Below are 27,649 nucleotides of genomic sequence, written 5' to 3' on the forward strand. Positions count from 1 at the left end.
TAGAGATTTGAACTAGCCAAAGAGAAATTAGTCGTGTTATTTTGGGGAATTAAAAAGAACATCGATATAGGAAAACGTGTAAATTTGACCCGAGGACAACACGAGGGTTAGGTAATGCCGAGGTCTTGGGTTACTATGAGGAGGAAAAGATGTTTGTTGTTAGAAACTGGTAGTCACTATTAATTCTGTAATAATTGACTTTCATTACTTAAGTGAGTTTTTACTATTTATATATTTGTTTGGCAATAGCTTGGTTTACTTTATCAGTCAAATGACATATACAGGACCAAACAGGGTTGGACTCACAATATCATGTGATGGCGCCAATTATCAAAACAGCTCCATCCAAAAAAAGTGTTACCACTTCTTCACTGCATCTGAGCCGAGGACCCGTGCACCAACCACCGTCACACACTCACAGCTCAGGTCTGACACAGCCCTAAAGTTTAATTTATTCATGTCATTTAAGTTACACAGTGGAATCAGACACACAAAAAAGTTAGAAAGAAAACAGCAGTCATTCCATCTCAAATAGCAGAATGAGTCCATGGACCTGTCCTCACATGCTTGTAATGCACACTACCGACTAAAAACAGTAGAAATCAGACATGTAATCTACTGTAAAGTGCACACACGTCCTTTACTAGATTTGGGTGTATTACTGCTATCTACTGTAAACGCTGCTTTTAGATTTTAACAGTCCTAGGTAGGAGTCCTGCATAGTGTGCAGTACGAGCTGTCAGACAGAGCCCTGGCGTTTAGTAACACATGAGCAGAGGGCGGGCATACAGCGGGCATGGTTGGTGTCTCGTATGTAGCCCTTAATGTGCCTTGATTGAGAAAAAAAGAAAGAAAAGAAAACCACACTGCACTTTGTAAAAGCCGTCCGTCTGTCCTAAGAGGTCCCGTACAACCATTGGGAAAATGAAACCGCTCATATGGAAAGATCACTGAAGGATGCCCCATCGATCCCAGATTACAAATCCAGTGAAACGTTGTAGTGTTTAGATATATACATTTATTTGTTTGTCTTATTGCAGCTCCAGGTTTTTGTAGACTTTCACAGGTTCACTGAAATCAATTAGGATTTAATTGTTCCTCTGTGTAGTTGGTTAAATTTGACTTTAATCGCTCCTATTAAAGTTAAGCACTAAGACATTTATCAAACCACGGTGTGTAAGACGGTGGACCCTCAACAGCTGCTGTCAAGGTGCCTTTGAGCAAGGCACTATCTCCCCAGCTGCTTCCGTAGGTAAAATTAGACACAGAAAAGCTAAATGCCCCTCAATAACGCCAGAAGTTGCAGTAAATGATTTTACAAGAGATCATACACATTGTATTTTGCACTGGCTTTCTCATTTCTAGTCTACACCATGGGAGAGAAGCAGTAGCACCCACTGCACCTTCACCTAATCCGAGAGTCAGCCAACAACAGCTGTGAGGAACATTTGGAGGTTTCTGGCTGCAGGATGGGACGCCTGCTCCGTGCCTATACCGTAGTATTACTGCAGTACTTTTTTAAAGTTTGTTCCCACTGTAAAGGTTCTTGTGGAACCCCTTCTGTTAACAGAGCTGCCACCGAGTCAGGCGGACTGTTTCCGGATCTTCTATCGTCCAAACCGTCCACGTAACATGGCCTTTCACCCTTTAATACCCAAACACTCCACCACCTACAAGCCCTGATACACAACTTTTAGTGTCAACACATTTGGCAAAATCATCATCATCATCATCATCATTGTCGTCGTCATAAAAATAACAAAACAAACATTAAAAACGGACGAGTTCAGTTCACATCAAAGTAGAATACAGATATTATATCTTTACCCACAAAAAGCTCATGTTACGACTAGCTTGAAAAAAAGAAGAAACATCACCATGTTTTTACACTTGTATGTGTGTGTGTGTGTGTGTGTGTGTGTTCCACTATGAAATGTTGAAAGATTAGTGTGTGTGTCGTATATCTGCTCAGGATGTCTGTCAGTGTGTGTGTATAAGTGTAAACTTACATTAACAAGCAACATGTCTTTCAGTATCAACACAGGAATCCTAACCCGTCTCCTCTTCCATAAAAAAAAAGAAGAAGAAAAAGAAAATATATATAATTACACATCACATCAGCATCATTTGCATTGCTAAAGAAAGCATCCAAATCCATCACCACGTACAAGTTATCAGCTGGCCACTAAAAATCTCAAATCTTTCCACAAAAAAAAATAATAATATTTTAGTGTCAACTATATATATACTATATATTTATATTTTTGTTCTTTTATACCAACCAAACATATGGTATATTAAGTGTTGCTATGGTTATGGTCCCTGGCAACATCATGAAAAAGTACAATGATTAAAATAAAGAGACTGATCCCCCAACTTCATCCAGCTAGTGTGTGTGTGTGTGTGTGTGTGTATTTCTGTTCATATTTAATTTCAGTGTTTTGTCTCCTTTTTGCACTGAATTGTGGGTGTTTTTGTATATTCTTTTAGCGTTTAATAGTGTTTTTGTTCAATATTTGAAGCAAACTTGTTTGTGAAGTGTGTGTCAACATTATTGGAGTAACACACCGATGCTGTAGTAGTCTGAGTGGTACGTTGAGGCATTGTAGGCATAGTTTAGTGGGTTTAGTTAGTTTTTAGTGTATGCCGTTAGTGTGTAGTTGTCGCTGTGTGTGCGTCTATGAAGGAGCGGCTGACGCTCCGATGGTAGACAGCTTGTAGGCCTTCGCTGTGTGTTTAGAGCGTGTCTACGCGTTAGCACTAATGCTCTGTTTATAGACGGCGTGGTAGGCGTTTCGCAGCAGCACGTAAGGGAAACAGGACTCCAGCAGGTCCATGGTCAGGAAGGGAGACTCCTGCACAATCTGAAACAACAGACAACACAGACAGACTGTTAGATAATAGAAATATTAATGTTATTCTCATAATCTCACATGGGTTGAGATCCCCAACGCCCTGACCACCATGTCCCACGGGACAAATGTGCACATAGTGCCTCATTGGGACTGCACGGTAAGCAGCATGGGGCTTTCCCCCCTGGACCTGAGGAAGTAATAATGGATCATTTCTCTTTTGCTTCAACCAAATGAGCCAAACTACAGGAATGAAGCCCCCCCGGTCCTTCTCTCTCACCATGTCCAGCAGGAGGTAGACGGATTCTCTGTTACGCGTCGTCATCTTGTCCGTCTCCTGGCCGATCTTCAACAGGCTGGATGAGGCCAGCTGCGCACGCGCACACACACACACACACACACACACACACACACACACACACACACACACACACACACACACACACACACACACACACACACACACACACACACACACACACACACACACACACACACACACACACACACACACACACAAAGACATCTTGGAGAGGTTGTTTTTCATCAAGAAAATATTGCTTCTCTATACAAGTTTGAGTTTCTACAATTTCATCAAACTAAAGTGTTAATCAGTGTGTGTAAGTAAATGCATTAAAGAGGATGTGACAAACTAAATGAACGGAGAAGCAGTTCCTCTCCAACATCATGGCATTTGTGTTTTATTTTTTTTTATTTTTTTTTTAAATGAATTGCTTCGTGTCCTCTGATACATGTGTCCTGTGCAGGGCCTGGAATTAACACCCGACCCGTGCCAAGTGGGGGTGCATGGTGCCGTCTACCTGCCACGTTGGCGGGTAGCCAATGAGAATTGAATGATTGACCAGTTGTTTTTTGTCACTGTTGTTTTTGTCATTTGAGCTCAACACGGTGGTGGAACATAAAAAGAGTAACTGACTATATTGATTTCATAATAAGTTGACAGCACTGAAATGTGTATTCCTAACAAGTTTAATAAAAAGTGAAATCTTTTTTTCATCTTACAGCCAGGAACTCTTTCAGGCGGTCCTCGATGCTCCCCTTGTGGATGGTGAAGAGAGCAGCAGCGATCTGGTTGATGGCTTTGGCCAGGCAGTGGATGTTGTTGCAGTGGCCTGTAGGGGGCAGCAAACACACACACACACTTAATGGCGGTGGAAATATGGATTTCTCTTTTTGAATTTCACGCCATAATGTGTGTATGCGAGATGCAATACGCGTATGTGAATATAACACATCTAATCGTAGGTTCTCAAAAGGGCTGGTGTGGCGTTTCTCGATGTGCTGTCGGAAAACCAATTGCTGGCCAATATGCAGTCTGCATACTAACAATGGTGGAGCCATTACAACTCATTATCCTTTCAAATGCCCCTTATTAACAATGGCGCCTCTCATTTCAAGGTTGTTAAGAGGCAATGTCTTGATAATTCCCCCTTGAGTGATGCATCTATGATACCTTATCAAAAGCCTCAGTGTGTCTTTATTGCCCCTAATATCAGGCTTATGTAACTGAATAACTCTTGTTTTCTAAAATACATGCAACAAATAGGCACAAACAGGACGGTGAGTAAACTGACCTTGAAAAAAAATTGCACATATTGATTATACAGCAAAAAAATAAATAAGGTGCACAAAAATGGCTCAATCTGAGGGCACAGTGTTGGTCTTTATTTACATCCTACCAGGCTCTTGCCATTGATGCAGTAAATCAGGTTTCCTACAATGTGAATTCGTTCTATTCCACCGTTTAGGGTTTGATATTTTCATTGTTTTAAGAAACGGGGAGAAATATAAGAGAAAGAAAAAACATAAATTAGGCCATTTGTAGCACAAACACACTGTAATTCAACCGTGTATTACAAATTTTGTTCTGAAAAAGAGAACAGTGAATACCCGAAACAGTACAATAAGCATGGCGTCCTACCTTCTATGGCGGGGCTGTACTGTGACATCACGTTGCTGGCCAGCGTTGGCAAGGAAACCGCCACAAACACCATGAGCAGACAGGCGATCTTATACTCCTCCTCTGGGCTGATGTTCTCTGCAGACAAAAGCTCTTTTACTAGACATTACCGACTGCATCGACCTGTCAAAGTGATGCTTTTTGTCATTCAGACATTAGGTGACTTTAGTGTTCCCTGAAGCTTTATTCAGACGCGACAGCACACACACAGAACGGGCGGAGAGGGGAGAGAGAACAGCGGTCAGTTCAAAACAGTCCTGACAGGGAGCACGCACTGAGCGACAGCACGTTAAGCTGGGACCTGCGTTTGACTCCGTTTGGCTGACATGATGTACGTAAAGCTGGATATTTATTTATTCACCCACGCAGCTGTCACAAACCAACATTGGAAGATCGATAGTTTTCTTTTTCACAGGGTTTCCTATTTTATCAAACTCATTTTGTGTATAAGAGATGATGATTGAGATAATAAACGCGTACAAGACGTGCATTAAATCTTCCCGGTACTGTGTTGGAAGTGACGGAAACGTGACGAGGCCCAACCTGGTAAGAGTGCCGTTGTGTCCCGTGGGCTAATAGAGACATGTTACTGCCGTCAGAATAACGAGCATGTCCTATAGGTCTATATTCTTGTAATTGATTGGCTGTGCTGTTATGTGTGTTAGCGTGGACCCCAGGAAGAGTAGCTGACCGCTATGGCATCAGTTAAAGGACGGACACACACACACACACACACACACACACACACACACACACTATCTGTGGAAGATGGACTCAGTTTGCATGTGTGTATTTGTGTCTCACCACTTTTCTGTGAGGACAGAGCCACCACCAGGGCCGGGTCGATCTCACAGGGTAAACCTGCTGCCGATGACAGCTCGTAGACATTCATGGCCACCTGGACTCAGACAAAGATTCATGCATACACATGAGGACAGAGAACATACTGTAAGTTAACACTGACATCAGGTGAAGAGGTTATTTTATTTTTAGGTGTCACGAAGGGTGTTTCACCTTCATGTCTGTCTCTCTGGGAATGTGGTCCTTGAAATCCTCCACTGAACTGACCAGGAAAGGAATGTGACAGGATAACACCTGGAGACAGCGAGACAGAGACAGTCCGGTAAGAAAGTGATGCAGAAAGTATGCAAAAAAATATGCTTGGTTCAGTAATGACCAACCCTGGTGTGTTTGCCCGGCTAGTGAGGTGTGATTAGGAAGATGTGAAAGCTCTCATGATTGACAGCTGGTGCAAACCAAAAAAAGGAGGGTATTTTTCTACTTTTTAATACCCCTTTTCCACCGGTCAAAAACCCACTAACACCTACTAACATCTGGCTTTTGTCTTCAGTGGGAAAGGTTACAATCAGCCTTCCTTCCCAGGACAAAGGACTCTGCAGTAGTCACGGGTATCTATCGGCTCCAGCACCGATCAGCAGTGTTGGAACCATGACAACTAAGGGACACGCTAATTTTCTGTCCGTCTGTGTGCAAGCAGCGCTAAGACATCGCTCCAAATTAGTCAGCACCGAGTTTAGAAGACAGACTAAATAGGTAACCTAACAGTATATACTGTTGTAGGTCCTATTGTAGTTGTATGTACTATACTGTATACACAACTGATCAGGAATGGTTGCAGATGCGATTTTCAAAATAATACATACTGTGAACACATTTTTTTTTTGTATAGCAGTTTTTGTTAACCAACCAGACAGTCAAAAGCAGTTGAACAATTTTACTTTGTGTGTGTGTGTGTGTGTGTGTGTGTGTCTTACATCTCTCAGAGCCTCCTGGGCCAGGGAGCGGAAGGATAAGATGACACCAATGATGGTCATTCTCTTCAACACACTGTCCACAGCTACAAACACAAAAACAGGAAAAAAACATGTCAATAAAGCTTCAAATGTCAGTCTGACAAATTGGTTAGTAAATCAGTAAACAAACATGTTTATCTCACTAATCAGTAGTAATTCACTAGTTCACCAGTTGATTTGGTGCTTTCAGTTGCAAGCAAATTAAGTTATTTTGTGTTCGGCTTCCTTCTTGCATCCCTATTGTCTTAGCCACTATTACGGCGAGTTTACAACAAGTGTAAACAAAGCTTTAACAAAACAAGAAAATACAGACATGGTTTCTCAAATCAACGCTGGAAGACTTTAAAAAGACATGAAACAAGTCAGCACAGCAGCCCGTCAGCCGAGTTAACACCAGCTGTCAAACACACAAGATCTCCGTATGTATCACATAACATGAAAACGTACTCCACATGTGTGTGTGTGTGTGTGTGGGTTTTTACAGGTGAGTTTCTTGAAGAGGGCCGCCATGTGCTCTGGTTTGTCAAAGCTGGTTCTCATCTGGGTCAACACCTCCATGTTTTCTACCACCAGTTTCTAGATGAAGACAAACACCAAACAGTTAGCACTGAATTCAAAAATATATTCATGGCTTCACGTTTCTACAGTCAGATTATCCTTTTCCATTCTATGCGGGGTTTTTTTGTAGGTTTTCAGCTTAGTGTTTAGGTTTTTATTAATCATTTTAGAGTTCAGTTTTGTTGATTATTTATTCCGATATGTGTTGTAACTGCAATTTACATATTGATGAATAGCTCAGCAGTTACCGCCATTAAACCCTGACACCAAATTCCAAAATTTCACAATAACGAAAGTCTAGAAAGCAGTTCCTGTGTCTAGTTTTATTTTGTATATGTCTGTGATATATGTCTATACCTTCAGCTCAGCAACCTGTGATGAGATGTGCCACATCAGACTCTCACTGAGGAACTTCATACCGTACGGCCCCAACAGCTCAGACAGTGAACGCATCTCTGTGAAAACACACACATAATTTAAACAAAAAGAGAGACTAGAAACACAACGACAGAAACAAAAATGTGTCAATAACAACAGCAAGTGGACACTTGGACAGCTTGTGAGCAGGTGTGTACCAGAGATGTCGGAGTATTCCTCGGCGTTGAAGGTCAGTTCGTTCTCCGTGGGCAGGTTGACGAAGGCCTTCATGGCGGGGAAGTAGGCAATGTGTCCGTTGCTGACCTGACGGAGCAACGTCTCCAGATACCTGCACACACAGAATACTTTCTCAGTATCGTTACACGCTTTAGACCTCCTCTTGATTAGAAGTCCATATTAGGACTTAAATACCATTTTCTGTATTTTTACAATTTTACAACCCCAAATCTGCAATTATGTTGCATACTCTTAGGAGGTTTCTATGTTAACAGCAAAATTCCATCACCACAACACCAATTTCAGATTTTCCCTCAATCAGCCTACCTGGTTGAATAGCGTTCAAATAAAATACAAATTGTACAGCAACATTTACAAACTGCTACACCCAGGTTCACCATGAACTACTACAACGACTATTTCTAGTCATAGTTCTATTACCTTTGTTGTGACTATTATCGCCACTGTTCATCACCCCCCCCAACCGGCAATGTCAGACACCGCTTACCAAGAGCCTGGGTCTGTCCCAGGTTTCTACCTAAAAGGGAGTTCTTTCCTTGCCATCGTCGCACTAAATGCTTGCTCTTGGGAAAATTACTGGAATTGTTGGGTCTTATAAATTATAGAGTGTGGTCTACACCTTGTAAAGAGTCTTGAGATAACTGTTGTTATGATTTGATACTATAAATAAAACTGAATTGAATGGGGAAGAGTTACAGTGCTACACCAGCGTACCAGTTTGTGTAGAGACTGGTGATGGTGGGTTCCCCGTGGCTGTCCAGGTGCTGCGTCTGCTGCAGCAGGACGTTGTTAAAGACCCGCGTGATGTCGATGGTGACGTAGTTCTCTATGGACTGAAGCACCGTCATGTAGGCCCGGACGCTGGTCAGCAGCTCGCTGGGCTTGGCTATCTCCTGAGTAGCCTGGTTGTACATAGTCATCCCCACGATAGACCTAGAGACAGAGGGAGTTAGGACAGTCGGGGTTTGTTTTGATGTATTTTTTATCTATCCATCCATCTATATCAACATATATTTATATATATATACTGCGATGATAAAAAAAATGATGTTGTGCTTCCCTAGTTTGAATGCCCAGTGAGACACAATGACTGACAACACAAATAAAACCTGTAGCTCTCCTCCACTCCTAACATTATAAAGAAAAACTAAACAGTCTCCTCTTATTGGGGTTGCATGTGCTTATTTCCTTTGCAATTACTTAAATCCAAAACGCTCATTTCATCTGCTTTTATTAGATGTTTAAAGTAAGTAAAGTTGACTTCTAGAGCACATTTAAACACAGCTTAAGCTGATCAATGTGCTGTAAAAAAAAAATCTTAAGTGCTGTATGAAGAACACTGAAATGTAAAAAGACAAAAAACAACACCTACTGTAATTACTATATTCACTGAAGGCTGAATTATTTTCTTGTATTTAATTACCTTAGAAAAAGGTAAACAAAATGGTTCTCTAACCCGTGTGTTTTGTATCTGAATGAGAGTAAAATAAGGATTATTAATCTGCGTGTGTTTGTGTTTACTTGGTAAATCGGATCTCCAGGTGCGAGGTGAGGTACTCTCTCGGCGTGAACGTGTGCTCCCACACCGCCAGGTTGGGAACGTAGTTGATGGAGAAGCAGAGCTCAGATAACGCTGTGTGGAGCTTATCCAGACTGGGTGCGGGGGGGGGGGGGGGGGGGGGGGGGGGGGGGGGGGGGGGGGGGGGGGGGGGGGGGGGGGGGGAGGAGAACAAACAACAAGGTCAAGATTAGACATTAAGATATGGGAAGGGAAAGAGGGGAAGATAAAAAGAGAAAGAGGGGAAGAAAAAACTAACTTGGTGACCAGTAGTCTGTTCTTCCTCATGCTCTCCACCCCTGGTTTCTCTCTCTCCGGCTCGCCCTTCTTCCCCGTCGCCTTCTTGCTCTTCTTGTTCACGGCCTGGCTGATGGTTTTCGCGCAGTGTTTAGGAAGCAGCTGGAAAAGTAGGAGAAGAGTAGAGAAAAAGAGAGAAAGGGATAAAACAAGAGCGTCGAAAGACGGCGGGAGAAATTCTTCACGGCCTGGCTGACGTTTTTAGAACAGTAGCTTTTGAAAAGCTTTTGAAAAGTGAAACAAGCCCAGACAGAGATCAACGTAAGAAGCTTTTAACGATGCGCTTCAACAGAGGACTCACAACACTAACGTGACATTATGTCATTTATTATACACATGGCCAGTGGTTTTTTGTTTACTTCTTGCTGCTCTACCACATCTTGTAATATTAGAAAGTTTAACATGAGAAAACTTTTAGGACTTTATCAGTGAATTGGTTCTATTGTAAGAACAAAAACAACAAAAAACACCTGTTAACACCTTTCATGTTTGTTTTTTTCTACATCACGCTAACTAACAGCTTTTTGAGCTGCGCAAAAATGTTTGTACAGATTAAACTAACAAGGTGTAAAATGTTAATGAATGAACTTTAGAGATTCTGTAAGGTTTATTTCTGAACCATAGGACAATTCTGGGCGGTTACCTCGTTTTTCCAGTCGCTATATAAAGCTAAGCTAACCAGCTACAGCCTTATATACGCTGTACAGATATGAATCAATGTTCTAATCTAACTGCCTCCCCAAAATGTTAAACTATTCCTTTAAATGGGTTGCCTGTGTCTGTGTGTGTGTGTACCTGGTCGCTGAGTGTACATTGTTCAGTGCAGATGTCAGTGATTAGGTTCCGGGCCTGTTTTGCCATCTCGTCCAGAAACATGTTACACAACGACAGGCTTCGATCCCCTATGTGGTGACGCTGTGGAGGAAGAAAAGTAAAAACACACAATAACATTGTATCAGTTAACAGCGAAATATTGAACAGCAACTTGTTTCACATGCAAGTGTAAGACAGTGTGAGATAGAGAGATAGATAGATAGATAGATAGATAGATATACACACCCCTACATACATACATACATACATACATACATACATACATACATACAGACACATCTTTTTGTGTGTATTTACCTCCTCGGGACAGAGCTCGTGTGTACAGGACATGAAGTGTGTGCAGAGCAGGGGGAAGCAGATGGAGTGTCGGCTCTGGGAGGGAAGCTCCAGGCACTGCTGGAACATCTTCTCAAACGCACGGCTGTAGAAGCTGCAACCACACACGAGATGAGGGATTAAAATATACCTCACACAAGTCAAATGTATTCAACTTTGTGTATGTGTGTGCGTGCGTGCGTGTGTGTGTGCGCCTTACCAGAAAATAGAAAGGTCTGACGTCTCCACCAGCATCTCCACCAGAGAGTCCACCATCTTTGTGTGGAAGATGATGGTATTCATCATTTTACCGAGCTCCTTGTGATCGGCTATACCCAGACTGGCTTTAGAGACACTGGTGTAGGCCTAGAGAGGAAGAATTAAGCCTAGATTAATAATACCTAGATTAAGGTATTTTCGCATTGATCAGCACTGCCATTCTTTCCATTTACACCTTATTCCACAAAAATATACATTTAAAACATTTAAGTGAAAAGTACAGACTAAACCGACATTTCCCTGAAACAACGTATGACAGAGATTTGGATAAAGGTTTTTAAAGAATTAAAAGCACTAGATTAAAGTGCCCACCTGCAGTCTGAACCAGTCCAGTCGCATGCCCCGAAAGTCAAACACCTCTCCGTCCTCCACTGGAAATCAAAAGCACAACAATTCCCTCCAAAATTACAAAAGTTATCATTAGCACTTTGGTTCTTAACTTGACATCTGTCATCCCCCCTTTAAGTTTTGAAGTAGTAATGGTTTACCTTGTTTGACACTGAGAGAGGTCATAGTGTTGACAAATGAAGACATGATTATAGATTCATCTTCTGGACACACAGACAGGTTCTATCAGATGGAGATAGGATAGAAAGCTTGTTAGAAAGTGTCAAAAAAAAAGGTGTCTTCTAAAAGACAAGTGTTGAAATCAGCTTTTAACTGGAGGCCCAAAATGTGACGCTTTATCTACGTGATTTCAACCATCAATGGAAGAATAAGACCACATTCATCACTGAAAAAGATAGAAATGACAAGAGCTCTTGAGAGTGTTTTAACTATAAGGTTTACAAAACTTGACTTACTAGATTTTGCAACTGTTGTGCTGTATGTATTTTAATGTTTGGATGTGTATTATCATAGATTTTAACATGGTGGGCAGTAAAGTTGTATTGTAGAATTACCTCAGGTAGAATTACCTTGGTTGTATTGCTATCTGTCCTGTGTTTAGATTTTGCGTTAGAGTAAATGTGTGTGTACATTTTTAGAGCTGTGTGTGCATTCAGTGTGTGCAAATGAGTTCATACCTGCACCAGTTCATTCAGCACCACAGCATCAAAACCAGACAGGTACTGGACGTAGTAGCGCTGCATCACAGGGCCGTACTTCCTGACGTGAGCTCGGAGCTCCTCCATGTAAAAGATCAACTCTGCTATGTGTCTGTAACACACACAAACAGCAGATTTAAGACTAAAGCAACCCATTCAGCCAAAGAGAAGAAGTAGTGCAATAACCGTGTTACTGTAGGTGTGAACAGGAGCGCGTGTTGGCGTACTTGTCTATGAAGTCATCTGTGCTTTTCTTCTGGATGTTGTCTGCGTGTCGAAGCAGCCAGATGATCTCGTCACGGGCAAACGACAACGCCATGAACACAAACAAAGCCTAGCAGAACCAAAACAAGCAGAAATGGAGAAATATGAAGGGAAAGTAGAGAGAGACACACACACATTCAAAAAAATAAAAATATATATGAGAAATTTCTCAAATTGAAATTGAGAAATATGTGTAAAGACACAAAGGAAAGGGAAATGTAAAAACCTTATCTAGATAAATATTTCCAAGAAAAAACTTCCAAAAGCAGTTTTTTTGTAGTCAGTTTTCTACATTACATTAGGACATTGTTAGGACATTGTATCATGATATTTAGGTCGGTAAACTAACTAACTAAGCTTTTTAAGGTGGTATTTTTGTTTTATGTGATTCTACCTTAGGTTTTAGTTATCAAAATTGGTAATTTAGGGCTGCTCATCCAATTCCTTTGAAACTGAATCTAGGTTTATTTAAGGTGTCATTTGACCAGTTAAGGTGGTATTTTGTGTTACCTTGGGACCTAGTAGTCCGGGCTGATCGGCTAAAACAGTGGCCAACTCCTTCAGAGCTGATCGGAGAAACTTGCGTCTTTCTCTGTGCATCGAGCCTCTGCAGAGAGATAGAGCAGACAGAGGTAGTCAGAGGAGAGCATACAAACACACACACACACACACACGCACACGCACGCACACACGATTAAATAATATTTTGACACTTTCAGGACAATACTGCAAGAGGCCTAAAAGTAAGCAGATGACAAGTGACAGCAGAAGAATGAGAATGAAGATGAAAGGGGAAGACGGTAATAAGTAATGAGGATAAAAGCAAAGATGGCAAGGAGGGGAGGACAAAACAGAGGGGGGAAAAAACTGAATGAGGGATAAAGCGAGGAAGAAGGAGATCTTCTGTTTGAAATTCCCTGAGAGAGAAAGAGACAGGAAAGCTGGAAGCAGAGCTGAAATGATGGGAAGCGGATGAAAGAAATGGGATCTAAAATCAATAAAACAGAGACTGTGGGGGTAAAATAAATTATAAAAAGGTAATATACTTTTTGTGTTGTGTGAGGAAAAAAAAAAGAACGACTGGAAGAAAATCCCATTTGGGATGCAAAGAAGGGATTAATGAAAGCATGATGTACTCACGCATGAGACAGGGCCTGTTCCTTGCACTCTCTGATGTCATTGATGCGTTTGTTGTAGCTGGGAAACACAAGCAGACGGGAGGTGTTAAAAACGTACAAAAACATAATGTACTTTAAACTTTAATGGAAGGCTCTTGGAAAACATCTTCAATTTCCCTGTTTTATCCAGACAACAGTCTAAAGATATTTTTCTGACAAATGAAACTGATAAAATCAGAAAAACTTAACATTTCAGAAGTTTTATCCTACAGAAAACTGAAATTGTTGAAATTGTTCAAAGAAATGGCTTTAAAGTGCCCTTATTACACTCTTTTTCATGTTCAGAATTGTATTTTGAGGCTGTAGCAGAACAGGCTACCATGGTTTCATTTTTTTTTTTTAAACATATTTTTGTTGTACTGCAAATTGCTGCAGATCCTGTTTCACCCTGTGTGTTCAGGTCTCTGTTTCAGCTACAGAGTGAGACATCTCACTTCTTTACTATCTTTGTTGGGAGCCGCACATGCTCAGTAGCTCGGTAAGGTCCCATCAGCTAGATAACTCTTTCTCCAGCTTTGGTCAGTCCAAGGCAGGATTAGCTGGGAGACTTCTTCTAGACAAGGGACACTTGTTGAATATCTGCACAACATGGACAGGAAGTAGTTCTTTTGGAGATTATGGTGAACTAGTGTGTGTTGGAGCAGTGTTTTGAGACATTGAGAACGAGCTAGTATGCTACGGTTAGCCACCTTGTCTTTAGTGACGTAGAAAGCCGTGCAGATTTTAAACAGCTCACCCAGGGACTGAAGACAGAGGACATTCAGACACCGGATCTCACTCAAAACAGCAGAGATAGTGTTTTGTATGCGTGTGGAAGCATCAGAGACACAAAATAACACTCCAAAAGTGTTTTCTTTTCATAATATGGGCACTTTAACAATTAAAAATCGTTTGTCCATGTGTATCCTTGCATGTAGATTCCCTTACCCTCTGATGTTCACAAACAGATCCTCTGCAGCCTTGTGGATGTGGAAGACTTCGTCTCTGAACAGACAGAGGCAGGTGGAGCTCTGCAGAGCCAGCTTCCACAAAGACAGCGCTGCTGCGTCGCTGTTCAGCACCGCGTGACACAGGATGAAACCGACTGGAGGAGGACAGCAAGGAACATACGATTTAGTACAATTTAAAAGCCAAAATTAACATTCCATGAAAGGAGCCATTTTAAATTAACAAGAGCTGACACAAACACTTTTTTACAAATACTTACAAACAATCCACTTCTCCATTGCGTCCAGCGACAGGTATTCACATGGCATCTAAAGACAGAGACACGCAGTTATGGACAGACAGAGGATCATGATTGCACAGTTGACTTTTTTAGTTAAACACACAGTTGAATGGATTAAATGTCTCAGTAAAGCTCAGACTCAAGCGATCACCCCATGTTGTCTTTTTTAATTTTGTAATTATTCATTAATAATTACTAAATATAGAAACCAGAAATTTCTGGACATTTAATATGAAATAGTTCCTCTTGGAACGCTGATATAAGTTATTCTAAGTTAATCTCGGTGCGTACTAACAGTGTCTGACTGGGCAGGGTTGAGCATGGTGGAGGGAGCAGAGATGAGAGAGAGCAGCTGGGCGTTCCTCCACTGGTCGGCCGATAGATTCCTCCTGGGATAGACCATCTGAAGACTGATCAAAGCATCTGACAGGGACTGGAGGAGAGGAAAGACAAAACAGGATGAAGAGGGAGAAACAGAAGGAAAGACAGGAGGGAAAGAATCAAACACTCTTTTTTTCCAGTTATAGATGACAACCAAACCAAATTATGTGCCTCGTGAAAACAAGGTTACATATAATGCACACATTGAAAATCATGCTGTGGATTTAAACTACTTTTAAAAAGAGAGTTGGTGTTTACAGAAGAAAAAGGCACACCCTGAACTAACCACTGAATATGGACACGGTTCACTGACCTTTCCATGTGGAACGAACTCCTCCATCAACTTCTTCAGAGGGTTCTCGTAGTCCACGATCATCTGGCCCAACCTGGGGTACTCCCGGTCACTACCCAACACATTGTACCACAGTTACTATGGAGACCACGACTTCCGATTGACGTATTTTTTTATTTTAAGTTTATTCATTTCTTTATTTTTAAGCTTTATTTATCCAGGTGAGTTGATAGAACACAATTTCTCATTTGCAACGACGACCTGTCCCATTCCCACAGTTCCACATTCGTAGCTGGAAGCTGCCCAGTACAACCACAGTCTGATCCGTTGCCACTGAGCAGCTCCACTGGAGCAACTGGAGGTTAAGGGCCTTGCTCAAGGGCACCTCAGTGGTAATGAGGGAGGGACAAGCGCTGTTCTTTCACTTCTCCCACCCAGATTTTACCCTGTCAGTCTGAGGATCACAAGCTCTCTTCTCTAACCTTTAGGCCACCGCTGCCTAAAGCACATGGATGGTAGGTGGATGGTTGGAATCAGTATTTTTTTTATTTATTCTTTTTTGTAAACAAATTATTCACCTGAGTATTTTGTGTTTGAATAGTACAGCAGCGGCGACTACATCAATCCGTATCCAGCAAAACAGAGCGAAAGCAGAAATGCAGAAAATCCATGTTTTGTGCTTCTTTACAAATGCAATAAATGTCAGACAAACTGAAATGTGATGTGCCAAGATCAATCCCAATACTAAATACTATCGAATTGCACTACTTCTAGAATCGTAATAAAGAAAATTTGCAATACAGATTGAATCGGCATGCACCCCGGCTCTGGTCTGTTCTCTCATCGACACGAGTGTGTTTCAGTCACCTGGCTCCGTGCGTCATCTCGTGGGCGTAGTTGTACAGTCCTATGATGGCTTTCCTCTCCTCGATGCGGGACAGTATTGTCATCAGAGTAGTGTAAGTCACCACCAGGTCCAGGTAGTTCTTGGTCAGGTCAAAGTTCACCGTCTGACATGAAACAAAAATACAAAAAGGAGGTTAATGAACAATGTGGCCCAAATCTTCTATCCCCATTTAGGTTGTTTCGTATCTCAAAAATCAGATACATCATAGATTAAAAGATTTTCTTGTAATTTAATATTATAATCTTTAAGACATAACCACATATTAAGGCCTATGTCTGTATACTTATGTGTGAATTAAAGACTTAACAAATGAAAAGTACTGAGAATGTCTCCAATGTCGTTAGGAACGTTTAATCTTGAATGTATCTTACATTTTGTTTTGTACTCTTTTGCAATAAATCAATGAACTTTTTGTTAAGCTTTAATCGTGACAACTGCTTTCCTTGATATGACAGGTGACAAGACTTTCTTCAAGAATAGATAGATATACACTCCCGCACATTTCATATTTAGGAAGATTTTAATCCGTTTATGTTGACAATGTAAGAGGGATTACTTCTACTAAATGTTGATTATTGCGGCTGTAGTTAGCGGCGGTGTTGTACGGGACTACATATACTACACATACTGAAATGTGTTCCTAATAATCTCCCCATCTCAGGGTTAAAAATGGAGTTGTCAAATTATTAGCAACATCTTTCAATATAATTCAGTCCAGTTCAAGCCCAGTGATAAAACACAATGTAATCAACGTCTCTGACATGACGTTATTGTCTTTGTAGAGGTAGACTTTATGGCAGAGCTGTTGTATTAGACTGCATTAAATATATAAATATAATATATATATATGTTTATATAATATATAAACATATATAACAGACAGCGAATGATGAAGTGGCCACTGAGATTTTGCCAATGTCTTGTTTGGGTTTTGCACTCACAATGTCAAAGAAGACCTGGCAGGCGTCAATGGTGTTCAGCAGCTCACACACATGGTCCTGTTGGTAGACGATTCCATATATGAATTACTGCATTAGAATCGCTAGCATATAATCCTTAACAGTGTACTGTTAAGTGTGTGTATGTGTGTGTATTTTCCTACCTTGAATTCCATGACATCTACGAAGGTAAAATAGTAGAGAGCCAGGTTCTTCAGAATCTCAGATTTTTCCTTCTGCAGCTGAGCCAGCTGTTGCTGTAAACACGGCAGCGTAGACAAAGGTATATATTTACACATCTAAGTATGACATATATCAGTAAAACCCGTTTAATTTTTGGCAATAAAGAGTATCTGTTATCAATAATTGTATCTCTCATATGGCTTTTGTATCTTATGTACCTTAAAAAGTTGGCATTCTGAGCTTTAAGGTTGAGCTGACAAATCACTCTTACAACAGCCCACTGACTAATGTTCCCCGTTACAGTTATTAACTAAATGTCCAAATACGTGAGCAGGTTATCAAATTTACCGTCATTTTTTTTTTTACTCATATAAGCCCAGGTCGGTTTCTGGAAATAAGTTTCTTCCACATTACACTTTCTGAAAACTGGAGTGAAGATTATCTGTGTGTTTTCTTCTAACCCTTCTCAGACTAAAGGTAAAAAAAAAAAATCAATTAGGGAATTCCCCTTCAGGGATCAATACAGTTCATCGCATCTTGCTCAACTTAATTACAGTTTCTCTCCATTTTGACTAAATTAACAGCAAACTGATAGAAATTAGATACTGTTGCCGAATAATTTAGTAAAGCTGTGAAACTTTTCGTGCATTAATACAAACAGAGAGACACACTGATAACTAGATACAAAGAGAAAAAGAGACTCCGTTTAAAAAAAGCAAACGTTTATGAAGGTATTTTACTTTGGCAGAACATTTCCTTTCAGTTGGATATTAGTTGGGACACGGATGCAGAGACATTCAGTTATGTTCAGTGTATGTTGTTTTTGTAATTATAATTTTTTTGTTTGGAAACAAAAGTCAGGAGTGCAAAAACTTTTTTGAAAAATTGCTTGTGTTTCAAGTTCAGCGTCTCAGCTGCAAAGAGAATAAAAATGTTTGACCAAAGTATAATCGGACTATCAAAGCAAAGCCAGACGGTCTATCTGAGATTGTGTTTTCCAGAAATCGGAGACTTGAAGACAGAAGTGAGATGGAAAACCAAGCCCCAAAAGAAAAAAACCTTCTACGGTCCGGGAAAGTTCAAAACTAATTAATTCAGCTTGAAAAGATTGTTGCATCTTTTAAAAAGCTGGAATATAATCAGCAATGTAAAAAGCAACGTATTAAGCGAGTAAGAAGCAATTTCTATTTACATCACAGAAAGCATTGAAGCATACTCTCTGTAAATTGTGTTGAACTCAGAGCCAGCGCTGTGTTTCAGCTCAGAACTGGAACCAGTGAAACGGCACAAGATAAAGTGGAAAAGAGTGAAGATTGTGTGACACTGCTGCAGCACCAAGGAGTTAAAACCTTTCGTACTTGGCCCAAAGTCAGGCAAATAAACCATTTGGAACAATCAGTTTTAAGTCATTTTTAGATAATGTTGTTTAGTAGTTAGAAGGTTTTCTGCTTGTTCCCACTAATTCTTTTTAATAACAAATTAGTATATCGGTTCCATAACACTCCTTAGTGCAGGCAGTCACGGGTCGGTCATCAAGCCTTCTAACCAACTAGCAGTCAGTCGGCAAACCAGGTAGTTAGTCAGCCTCACAGTCACTCCGTGGATGGAGGACAAAAAGTAAAACTGCTGCCAGCAGAGAGGAGGGAAAGCAGAGCAACGCAAAAACACACTCCAACACAGCTTTAACAAAATAGGTACAAAAAAAGTACATGGTTACAAAACTTAGGTAGGTGAACTAAAATAAAACTTAGATACAAAAACTTACCAAAAAGCACAAGTCCGGAATAAGCCAAGATTAGCATGCAAAACACAAACGAACACAGAAACAAAGCAGAAAACAACATAAGAGACAATTTCTGCACAGTTATACTGAATAAAGCAGTTAGCTGGACACACACACACACACACACACACACACACACACACACACACACACACACACACACACACACACACACACACACACACACACACACACACACACACACACACACACACACACACACACACACACACACACACACACACACACACACAGCCTGTCATCATAACAAATTTTGCTGAACAATCAATTGTCCCAGAAATTATTGCAATTTACGATAATATTGTCATTCTGAGACCATTTTAAGCTAATATAATGATAATGGCATTATAATGCAGGTACACCTTGTCAAAGACCAATAAACTATACTATATTTAACACTGGAAGTGAAAGACATTTTAAATATCCAACAAAACAAAACAGCAAAAACAATAACTTAAATAGACTCAGTCTCTGTTAACAAAAAATACACTGGAATAAAAACCAAACATAATCAAAAACAATGAATAAAATGGGAATTCTTCAGGCCACAATAATTTAAATTCAATAACTATCAAGGTCATTATTTTTTTTAAATAAATTGATTTATTGCATATTGCAACAGGCCACACACACACACACACACACACACACACACACACACACACACACACACACACACACACACACACACACACACACACACCTGTTTGCTAAATGACAATTTGACATAAACACATAGGCCAGCAGAAGCTACATGTTAAGCTAACACATAAAGCTAAAAGAAAGATTAGCAACAACTCATTTTGCAAGCACACACACACACACACACACACACACACACAAACATAATGTAGACTGCACTTGCAATGTAAAATCAGATTATAAGCTATTGTTCACTGTCAATTTATATACTGTAACTATTACACATCGTGTCTCGTTAACTAAATTAAACTTCTTTTGACAAAGGCTTGAGCCATTTCATTGTACATATACAAGAATTGTAAAACTCAAAATAAATACAGTACCAGTCAAAGGTTTAGACAAACAAACAACATACTTGAGCTTTCAATGGCTATTGTGTAATTTCTTAGCTTAAAATAATACCATGCATGTTCAGTAGGTTTTCCTATATGTTTCCAGATCTGCTCAGCTATATCTAGAGAAGCTGAAGAACCAGGGTTCAAATGTGAAAGCTTTCCACGTACCACTAGGTAGGTGCAGACAACTAAACCTTGAGTCAATTTTCCAATTTTTAAGAATGTGCAGTTACACACCTGAATCTAAATCAGTCATACAGGTGAACAGACATCTCTTCCTGTTCATGACATACAAACACACCGCACATATGAAGTACTTACGTTATTATTCCGTGTTTCCACAGCAGGGAACTTCCTGACAATAAATTTAACCGCAGACTCCAAGTTCTTATCAACGAGATAGGAGGGCTTAGCCTTGGGATCGCCACATGCCTGGAGAGGAGAGAAGAAGAAGAGGTGAGGAGAAACTATAGTAAGAACACAGCAGCTACTGAAACACTAGGCTCTTTATTTAAGCATTTATGACAGATATCCTTACTATTAATCTAACATTTTCTTTCCTCATGGCCAGGCATGTTAGATGTGTGGTCATCGCCAGGGAAACATTTAGTGCTCACAGGTAAAACTGGTTTATCCCGGCCCAGGATGTGACAAGGGGATCAGGTGGATGAAATATTGACCCCACTGAAATTTAGTGTTTTTTTCTGGACCAAAAACATGAAAACGAACACACACAAACTTGATTAGCAAGTGACCCGTGCAGTCTAGTTTACCATCAAGATGCACGTCAACAAGGAGACTACAGCGTGTTGAACAATCAACAGGGTGGACTTCCACGTTGCTGAAGTGAGTTTGTGGTTTTCATGTTCGGATAAACCAGCTTCGACTGCTGTAACCAGACTGAGCCTGAACTGATCAGTGGTTCTCAACTGCTGCGCTGTGGAGTGACATCAGAGAGCCGAGCCAAGAATAAACTAAAATGCTCATTTCAAATACAATTAGGCCTGTAACAATTATATACATAACATAATTGTCTATTTGTCAATTTTTTTAATTAATTGCTACCATTAGCTAAGGTCTTAATGCAGCTGACTGTTAATTGTTGATTTTTTTGGTTATGCCAAATTGTAATTATGCATGTAATTATTGGTCAGACTATAGGACATACAGTAGTTGTAGGCACCCGAACCTACACATGTTCATAGCAACAGAAATTACAAGGGGGGTCCAGTTAGAAAAACTGTTTTCTGACAATAAAAAGGGCGTTTACTTCATGGGCTGAGTATCAGTGTTATTACATCATTATTATTATGGGTCACATTACAGTAATATAACTAATTGCGAAGCAAAATTAGGAATTGTTACAGCTCTAAATACAAATATAGTCTTTCTACATATTTTATTTTCTGGCCCTTAACACATTCAGGTCAAGTCTGCAAGCATCTAATGATTTAGTGTCCACAGCGCAGGGAGGATGAGAACCACTGAGAGAGACCCAGGTAACGAGAGGGTTGCAGTTTCAAACTGAAGTGTCTCTGAGCGATCACTGGTTAGTACCACTGCATGACGGGCAGCGTGATGGACGGGTAAAATGAAGAAGGGGTTGAATGAAAAAGAAGAGGAAAAAACAGGAAGGGAGAGAGGGAGAACATAAGTAAAGGGGGCACACAGAGAACATGACTGGAGAAAGAGAGAAGTGGTCAGAGAGAGTGAGAGAGAGAGAGAGAGAGAGAGAGAGAGAGAGAGAGAGAGAGAGAGAGAGAGCCCTATTTGAATTATTCCACTACACCTACAGAGCTGCCTTTTTATTGTTTATTTTGTCACCTACTCATCTAATGACTAATCCCCTGGCTGGACTGACTCTGGCAGGAGGCAACAGTGCTGCTCATGCATCATGGGTGGTGTAATAGTGAAGGGTGTGGAAGATGTGGTCCATGCATGTGCCATAAACGGAGTGAATGTCTACAGTTTGTTGGCTGCCAACACGGAGGAACAATCCTAGAAGAGGTCAGTGCCTTTGACCGTTCTGACGATTCGGTTCCTCGTGGTTTTAGGTTTACGTTTACAACGTGGAAGAACACATGTAGAAAAGCCATTAAAAGTAACGTGGCGTTACCAAAATGAAATCGACAACACGAAACGCGATGCTATAAATGTAATGTTTCTACCCCCGACAGCATATCACAGCTGATGATTCGACAAGGCTTGGAACAGTTCCACAACCATGAGCCTGGATTTCAGTTTGTATGGCGCTGAAACCTTTCCAGCATCAGCCAGGACAAAAAAACAACAACCACCACAAAACAGCAACACATGCTAGTTCACACAAGCACGGAAGGTAAATGACAACAGCGGGCTGAAAAATCTGCTTTTGTTGATGTGTGGGAGTTGATCTTATTGCGTTGTGGTCCTCGGTGCAATACACCGCACTGCTGACACTGGGTGTGGTCAGTGAAACGGACTTGGAAACCAGAGATCAGGGCAAAATGACCTTTCTGCTAGCCTAGAAATCTAGACGCACCCTAGCGGCCAAAAATGCAATCTGCAGCTAGGGTCAGTCTTGCAAGCTGGAAAAACTAAATTCTGGTCAGGCCAATCACATCGTGTATAGAGTCGGTGGGCGGGCTTAACATAAGGATGGCAGAGTTGAGATGGTTGTGCGTACATTTCCTGCTACTGAAAAAAAAGAAGCTTGTCTTTTGAATCGACTCTGGCCGCGACTCTGGAAGACTTTGAGTTAAGCATTGAAGTAATTCTTTATAAAAAAAAAAAAAAAAGAATGATGTGTTTCGGAGCTTTGCAGACCGGATACGGCAAAGGATTTATCTATCAACCAGCGTTGCTCTGGTTGGTTGTAGTGCTATTCTACTGCGTGCAGAGGGAATTTGAAAGACAACCGTTTATCCCCTACAGATTAGCTACAACTACTACATAAAACACATGAGAGCCACTACTGCAGATGTTGCTGGTTTAAGAGGAAACACTGATAAGCATCTGCTGCCACTTTGCATTTGCTATAATGCAACATGGGATGCAAAATAGTGCAGGTGTAAAATATGATTAATTCACTGGAAAAACTATCCTGACAACTGGTAGCCTACCCTGCTAGCAAAATCAACTACATAATATGTGTTACATAGCAAAACCCCAAGTTGGTTTGTCTGTTTGGTCCGTCAGCTGACGCTAGGTTACGCTCTAACACGATGCTCTGGTAACACTGGGTCTTAAACACAGCCATTACTGGGGGGTCTCACACAAAAAACACTTGTGGGGGTGGTTTGACACAGAAAAACATACAACACCAACATGATTTCAATACCCATCAATGACACGGACTGGACCTCGAGTCTCAGCTTGTTTCCTTGCGCCCACTTCTCTCACAGCTGACCACATTTCCAATTTCCAACAATGGTCATAGTCCCCGTCATTGTGCCTTTGCATCTCACACACCTAAACACATTTCCTTTGGCCGGTGGGCGTCGAGCAGACTGAATGTTTACCGTGTAAAATGAGAAGCAAGGAATCAAGATGGGACTGGTAAATCCATGCAATTGCAGAAGCACAAGCTTGTGTTGCTATAACAGAGATTCTTCTGATGACAGCACACCACTAGCTCCGCCCTACACAGCAGACTAGACTCTACATTGGCCACTAAAATGTAATTACCCTTTGACTCACGCCGGGGAACTGCAGAGTAAAAAACACTGTTTGGTTATTACATAACATTGGTATGCTGACCATAAAGACTGTACAAGTGTTTTCCATGTGTAGCCCAAATTTAAAACTTGTTTTACTGTTGTGGTCCAAAGACTCTGCAACAGCTCTCCTTCAGACATTAAGGTTGTTCAACAATGTAAACTTTGTGAGTCTGAAATCTTCACCTTACACACTCTTTGTTAATGTGTGATGCTTGCCCTAGCAAGGTGCTCTAAAAATAAACTTAACTGATTTATTTACTTACTTGTTGATGCGTTCGAGTGAGTGTAGAAGTCCCAACATCCAAGACTTGTTATGTAAGCTACCAACAGCAACCTTTCTATAATGAAACTCAAAATCACATTGTTCTAATAATCATCTGGTTTTATTTTCTGACTATACAGTGTTTGGATGTGATGTTGCACATCTTGCAGCTGACTCGATATCAGAAAGCCCCACAATAACTTAAAAGCAACAAAAAAAGATGGTTTTCATCACTGTCTGCTCTCAGAACGGCACTACAGGCTACAGTGACATGACTCTGACAAAGAGATAATGGCAATTACCAACACATTCAATGTAAACGCCTGTGCTTTGGATAATGGTTAGCAGTAATGTACAGTAAGCTACACATGACTTGTAATTAATGGGCTAAAACATGCAAAACCTTGTTTATTTTTACAGCTATAGCAACACCATTGCAGCGTCTCACAAGATGATTAAGCTACAACTAGTCTCATCTACTAATAATTTGTTTACTTTCAGAAGTAAAGAGACTGTTGCGTAGCATCACAGAACAAAAGCATGAAGATCATTTTCTGTCATTTGCATGGCCTGGCATTGTCCATCAGTGCTGGTGGTGGCTAGTGCATTAAGCTAGCTGGCTGGGTTTTGGGTGGGGTGGGGGTTGATGGGCGAATGGATGGAAGGAGGGGCGCAGTGGATGAAGGGACAGGGCATGGGAATAAGCTGAGAACCAGTAGTGGTCAGGGAGGAGTAAGGGAGCTGTTGCCTGGATACCAGAACAGACCTTGGTCTCGCCTCCACCATCGTTTCTCCAATACGGGAGGCAATTAACATCTGAGCTTCTCAAGGGGTCCCCACATTGAAACATGTGGCGAGAGGGGACCCTGGACTAGATAGCACTGGGCTGGGGAAATCTACGTCTGAAAACTAATTAAGACCACTAATTACTGGATGAAATATTCCAACGCCCCATGGCACCTTGTTAGTGATCCTTCAGAGTCTCTGTAAACCACACAAAGTATACTTGTCCTCGCTGAGATGAATTAGTTTTGTCTGTCCTTCATCACAGTTTGATCTCTCATTTTCACAAAGAGTGACTTACTGCTGCAAAAAGCAGAAAGAATGGATGCTTTCACGTGATTAGTAACAGAACCACTACAGCTCACTAGGAGCTGGCTGACTGCCTGGACTGCAACAGAATCATCTTCACTCATCTTTTTGTGATTGGCTGCATTATTGTGCTCGGTAACCAAGTCACACAAAACCTTTAAGGCTTGAAAGAAGAGCTCGACGGCACGATGGAAGTTTAAGTCCATTATCGAATGCCAATTTAGTTCATTTATAAAGGAGATTTTCTTTACAATTAGTCATCAAAGTGGTGAAGTGGTGGTTAGTCGTTGGCTAATAATAAAACTGCAGAAAATATTGTTCAGATCAAACAATATTTAACCTACATCGGTATCAATATATAACATTTCTAAAGTTCATTAAACTACACATTTTAAACACACATTTTCCTTTCCATTTCTGATCATCTTATTAAAATAGAACTATCTTTCTAAAATATATGCACTTATTTTGTCATGTACTGTTAATCAAATTGGCTAATTTAAATGCCATGCTCAAGTGAAAACGGAATTACTTGTAATTTTTTTATGTTTTTGGTCTTCACAACAACAAAAAGCTAGTTTTGGCTGTTGCTAGGCAGACTAATAAACTGGGCAGCTAACATATTTGAACTACAAGTTAAAAAGCTCTCTTGTCTCAATCAAAGCATGGAAAACAATGTGCATGTGAGTGCTGAATCATAAGAAATGAACACACTGAATCCCCATTGAGGGCTGGTAAAACTGACAGTGAATGGAGCCCGTCTGTGCTCTCAGCATTACAGATTTAAACATGAAGAGGAGTGAGGCACAACGGAAAAGGACCAACAGATCAGTACAGGTAGCCAGGAGGAGGGGAAGGAAGGAGGAAGAGGAAGGAGTTGAGGAAAGGTGAAGGGGGAGGGGTTTCATCAGTGGAAGGTGATAAACTTTGCAAACCTTCCAAACTTGTCCTTGCTGCATAGGAGAGGGGGGAAGCATTGGAACGGAGAGAAGAAGAGAAGAAATCAAAACAAAGAGCCCACCCAGACAACCTGCTGGATCACTGGTCTACACATTCACTAACTCTCAAACACGCACACACACACACACACACACACACACAGGAACGCACGCACACACACACACAAACACACACGTCTTTGAACAGCTGCTCCCATACAGGTGTTTTCTGCATATCTGAGAGTTCAGTTAAGGACAGCCATTTTGGCATTTCTTTTTAACACAACACATAGAAAAACAACACATGCTGCGCCGACATGTGATCGTATTAACACTTGTTACAACGCACGCTGTCTTCAAAGTAAAACAAGGTGCAGTATCCCAGTACCCACGCACTCATTGAAAATAACACATCCATTTCAAGAGTGTGTGGAGAAGCTGAAATAATATGGCTGACGCTGCGGCTGTGTTATACAGGAACTGGGTGAAGACGAAGTGGGGCCCTTGCAGCTTCCCTGGCTGCAACGTTTGCCCCACATTTCTGCTCCATGGCTGTTGCTTAGTAACTGACAATGCAGTGTTCCCTCATCCCTGAAGCACGGGGCGCTGCATTGCTGCCGATGCTCTGATGCATGTTTGAATTGATCCTGTCATAGTTAGATGGACATCTAGCGATGAGTCACTTATTTTTACCGTGCTGTCGATTACATTCAATAGACTTTATTGATCCCAAATTGGTACATTTCATCATAATATAATACACACAGCACGCATAGAGAATATACAACAAATAATAAATAGGATAGAAACTGGATCAAGGATAACTGTATTCCAGAAGGATTGGGATGGCACTTTTAGAGGAAATTGGACACAAGCACTTTATATATATATATATATATATATATATAGCTGGGCAACATACCAATACTGTGATATGACAGTTGATATCGTCTTAGATTTTGGACATCGTCATATTATAATATGTCATAAGTGTTATCTTTTCCTCGTTTTAGAGGCTGCATTACAGTAAAGTGATGTTATTTTCTGATCTTACCAGACTGTTCTAGCTCTTCTATTTTTTGCATAGGCCCACTTAGTCATTATACCCACATTAATGATGATTATTTATCAAAAATGTCATTGTGTAAATAATTTGTGAAAGCACCAATGGTCACCATCGAGGTATTTGGTCAAAAATGTCGTGATATTACATTTTTAATTATATATATATATACAGTGGGTACGGAAAGTATTCAGACCCCTTTAAATTTTTCACTCTTTGTTTCATTGCAGCCTTT

The 27,649-nt window shown here is 40.7% G+C and overlaps 1 protein-coding gene across 6 annotated transcripts in view; it reads right to left on the reverse strand.

Annotated features, from left to right (window-relative positions):
• Positions 1-432: 432 nt before the first annotated feature.
• nckap1 (NCK-associated protein 1) overlaps positions 433-27,649 on the reverse strand; it is a 33,063-nt gene continuing 5,846 nt past the window's right edge. The window contains exons 2-33 of one of the 6 annotated variants that reach the window (XM_034898113.1): positions 26,349-26,366; positions 24,028-24,048; positions 20,683-20,793; positions 17,502-17,588; positions 17,341-17,397; positions 16,360-16,502; positions 15,514-15,604; positions 15,115-15,252; positions 14,799-14,847; positions 14,519-14,675; positions 13,554-13,610; positions 12,924-13,020; positions 12,377-12,483; positions 12,129-12,261; positions 11,592-11,673; positions 11,416-11,474; positions 11,045-11,190; positions 10,807-10,939; positions 10,471-10,590; positions 9,638-9,777; positions 9,342-9,473; positions 8,535-8,753; positions 7,781-7,911; positions 7,563-7,660; positions 7,130-7,223; positions 6,609-6,691; positions 5,848-5,928; positions 5,638-5,731; positions 4,795-4,911; positions 3,876-3,985; positions 3,133-3,222; positions 433-2,864 (exon numbers count right to left, since the gene is read on the reverse strand). In XM_034898113.1, the coding sequence (XP_034754004.1) occupies positions 2,748-2,864; positions 3,133-3,222; positions 3,876-3,985; positions 4,795-4,911; positions 5,638-5,731; positions 5,848-5,928; positions 6,609-6,691; positions 7,130-7,223; positions 7,563-7,660; positions 7,781-7,911; positions 8,535-8,753; positions 9,342-9,473; positions 9,638-9,777; positions 10,471-10,590; positions 10,807-10,939; positions 11,045-11,190; positions 11,416-11,474; positions 11,592-11,673; positions 12,129-12,261; positions 12,377-12,483; positions 12,924-13,020; positions 13,554-13,610; positions 14,519-14,675; positions 14,799-14,847; positions 15,115-15,252; positions 15,514-15,604; positions 16,360-16,502; positions 17,341-17,397; positions 17,502-17,588; positions 20,683-20,793; positions 24,028-24,048; positions 26,349-26,366 (3,312 nt within the window). In that variant the 3' untranslated portion in view covers positions 433-2,747. Of the gene's footprint in view, positions 2,865-3,132; positions 3,223-3,875; positions 3,986-4,794; positions 4,912-5,637; positions 5,732-5,847; positions 5,929-6,608; positions 6,692-7,129; positions 7,224-7,562; positions 7,661-7,780; positions 7,912-8,534; positions 8,754-9,341; positions 9,474-9,637; positions 9,778-10,470; positions 10,591-10,806; positions 10,940-11,044; positions 11,191-11,415; positions 11,475-11,591; positions 11,674-12,128; positions 12,262-12,376; positions 12,484-12,923; positions 13,021-13,553; positions 13,611-14,518; positions 14,676-14,798; positions 14,848-15,114; positions 15,253-15,513; positions 15,605-16,359; positions 16,503-17,340; positions 17,398-17,501; positions 17,595-20,682; positions 20,794-24,027; positions 24,049-26,348; positions 26,367-27,649 lie in introns of all 6 variants that reach the window. The other 5 variants (XM_034898112.1, XM_034898115.1, XM_034898114.1 and 2 more) reach the window with 5 other exon arrangements.

The sequence above is a fragment of the Etheostoma cragini genome, chromosome 17 (genome assembly GCF_013103735.1).
Source record: "Etheostoma cragini isolate CJK2018 chromosome 17, CSU_Ecrag_1.0, whole genome shotgun sequence".
In the NCBI taxonomy this organism is placed as follows: domain Eukaryota; kingdom Metazoa; phylum Chordata; class Actinopteri; order Perciformes; family Percidae; genus Etheostoma; species Etheostoma cragini.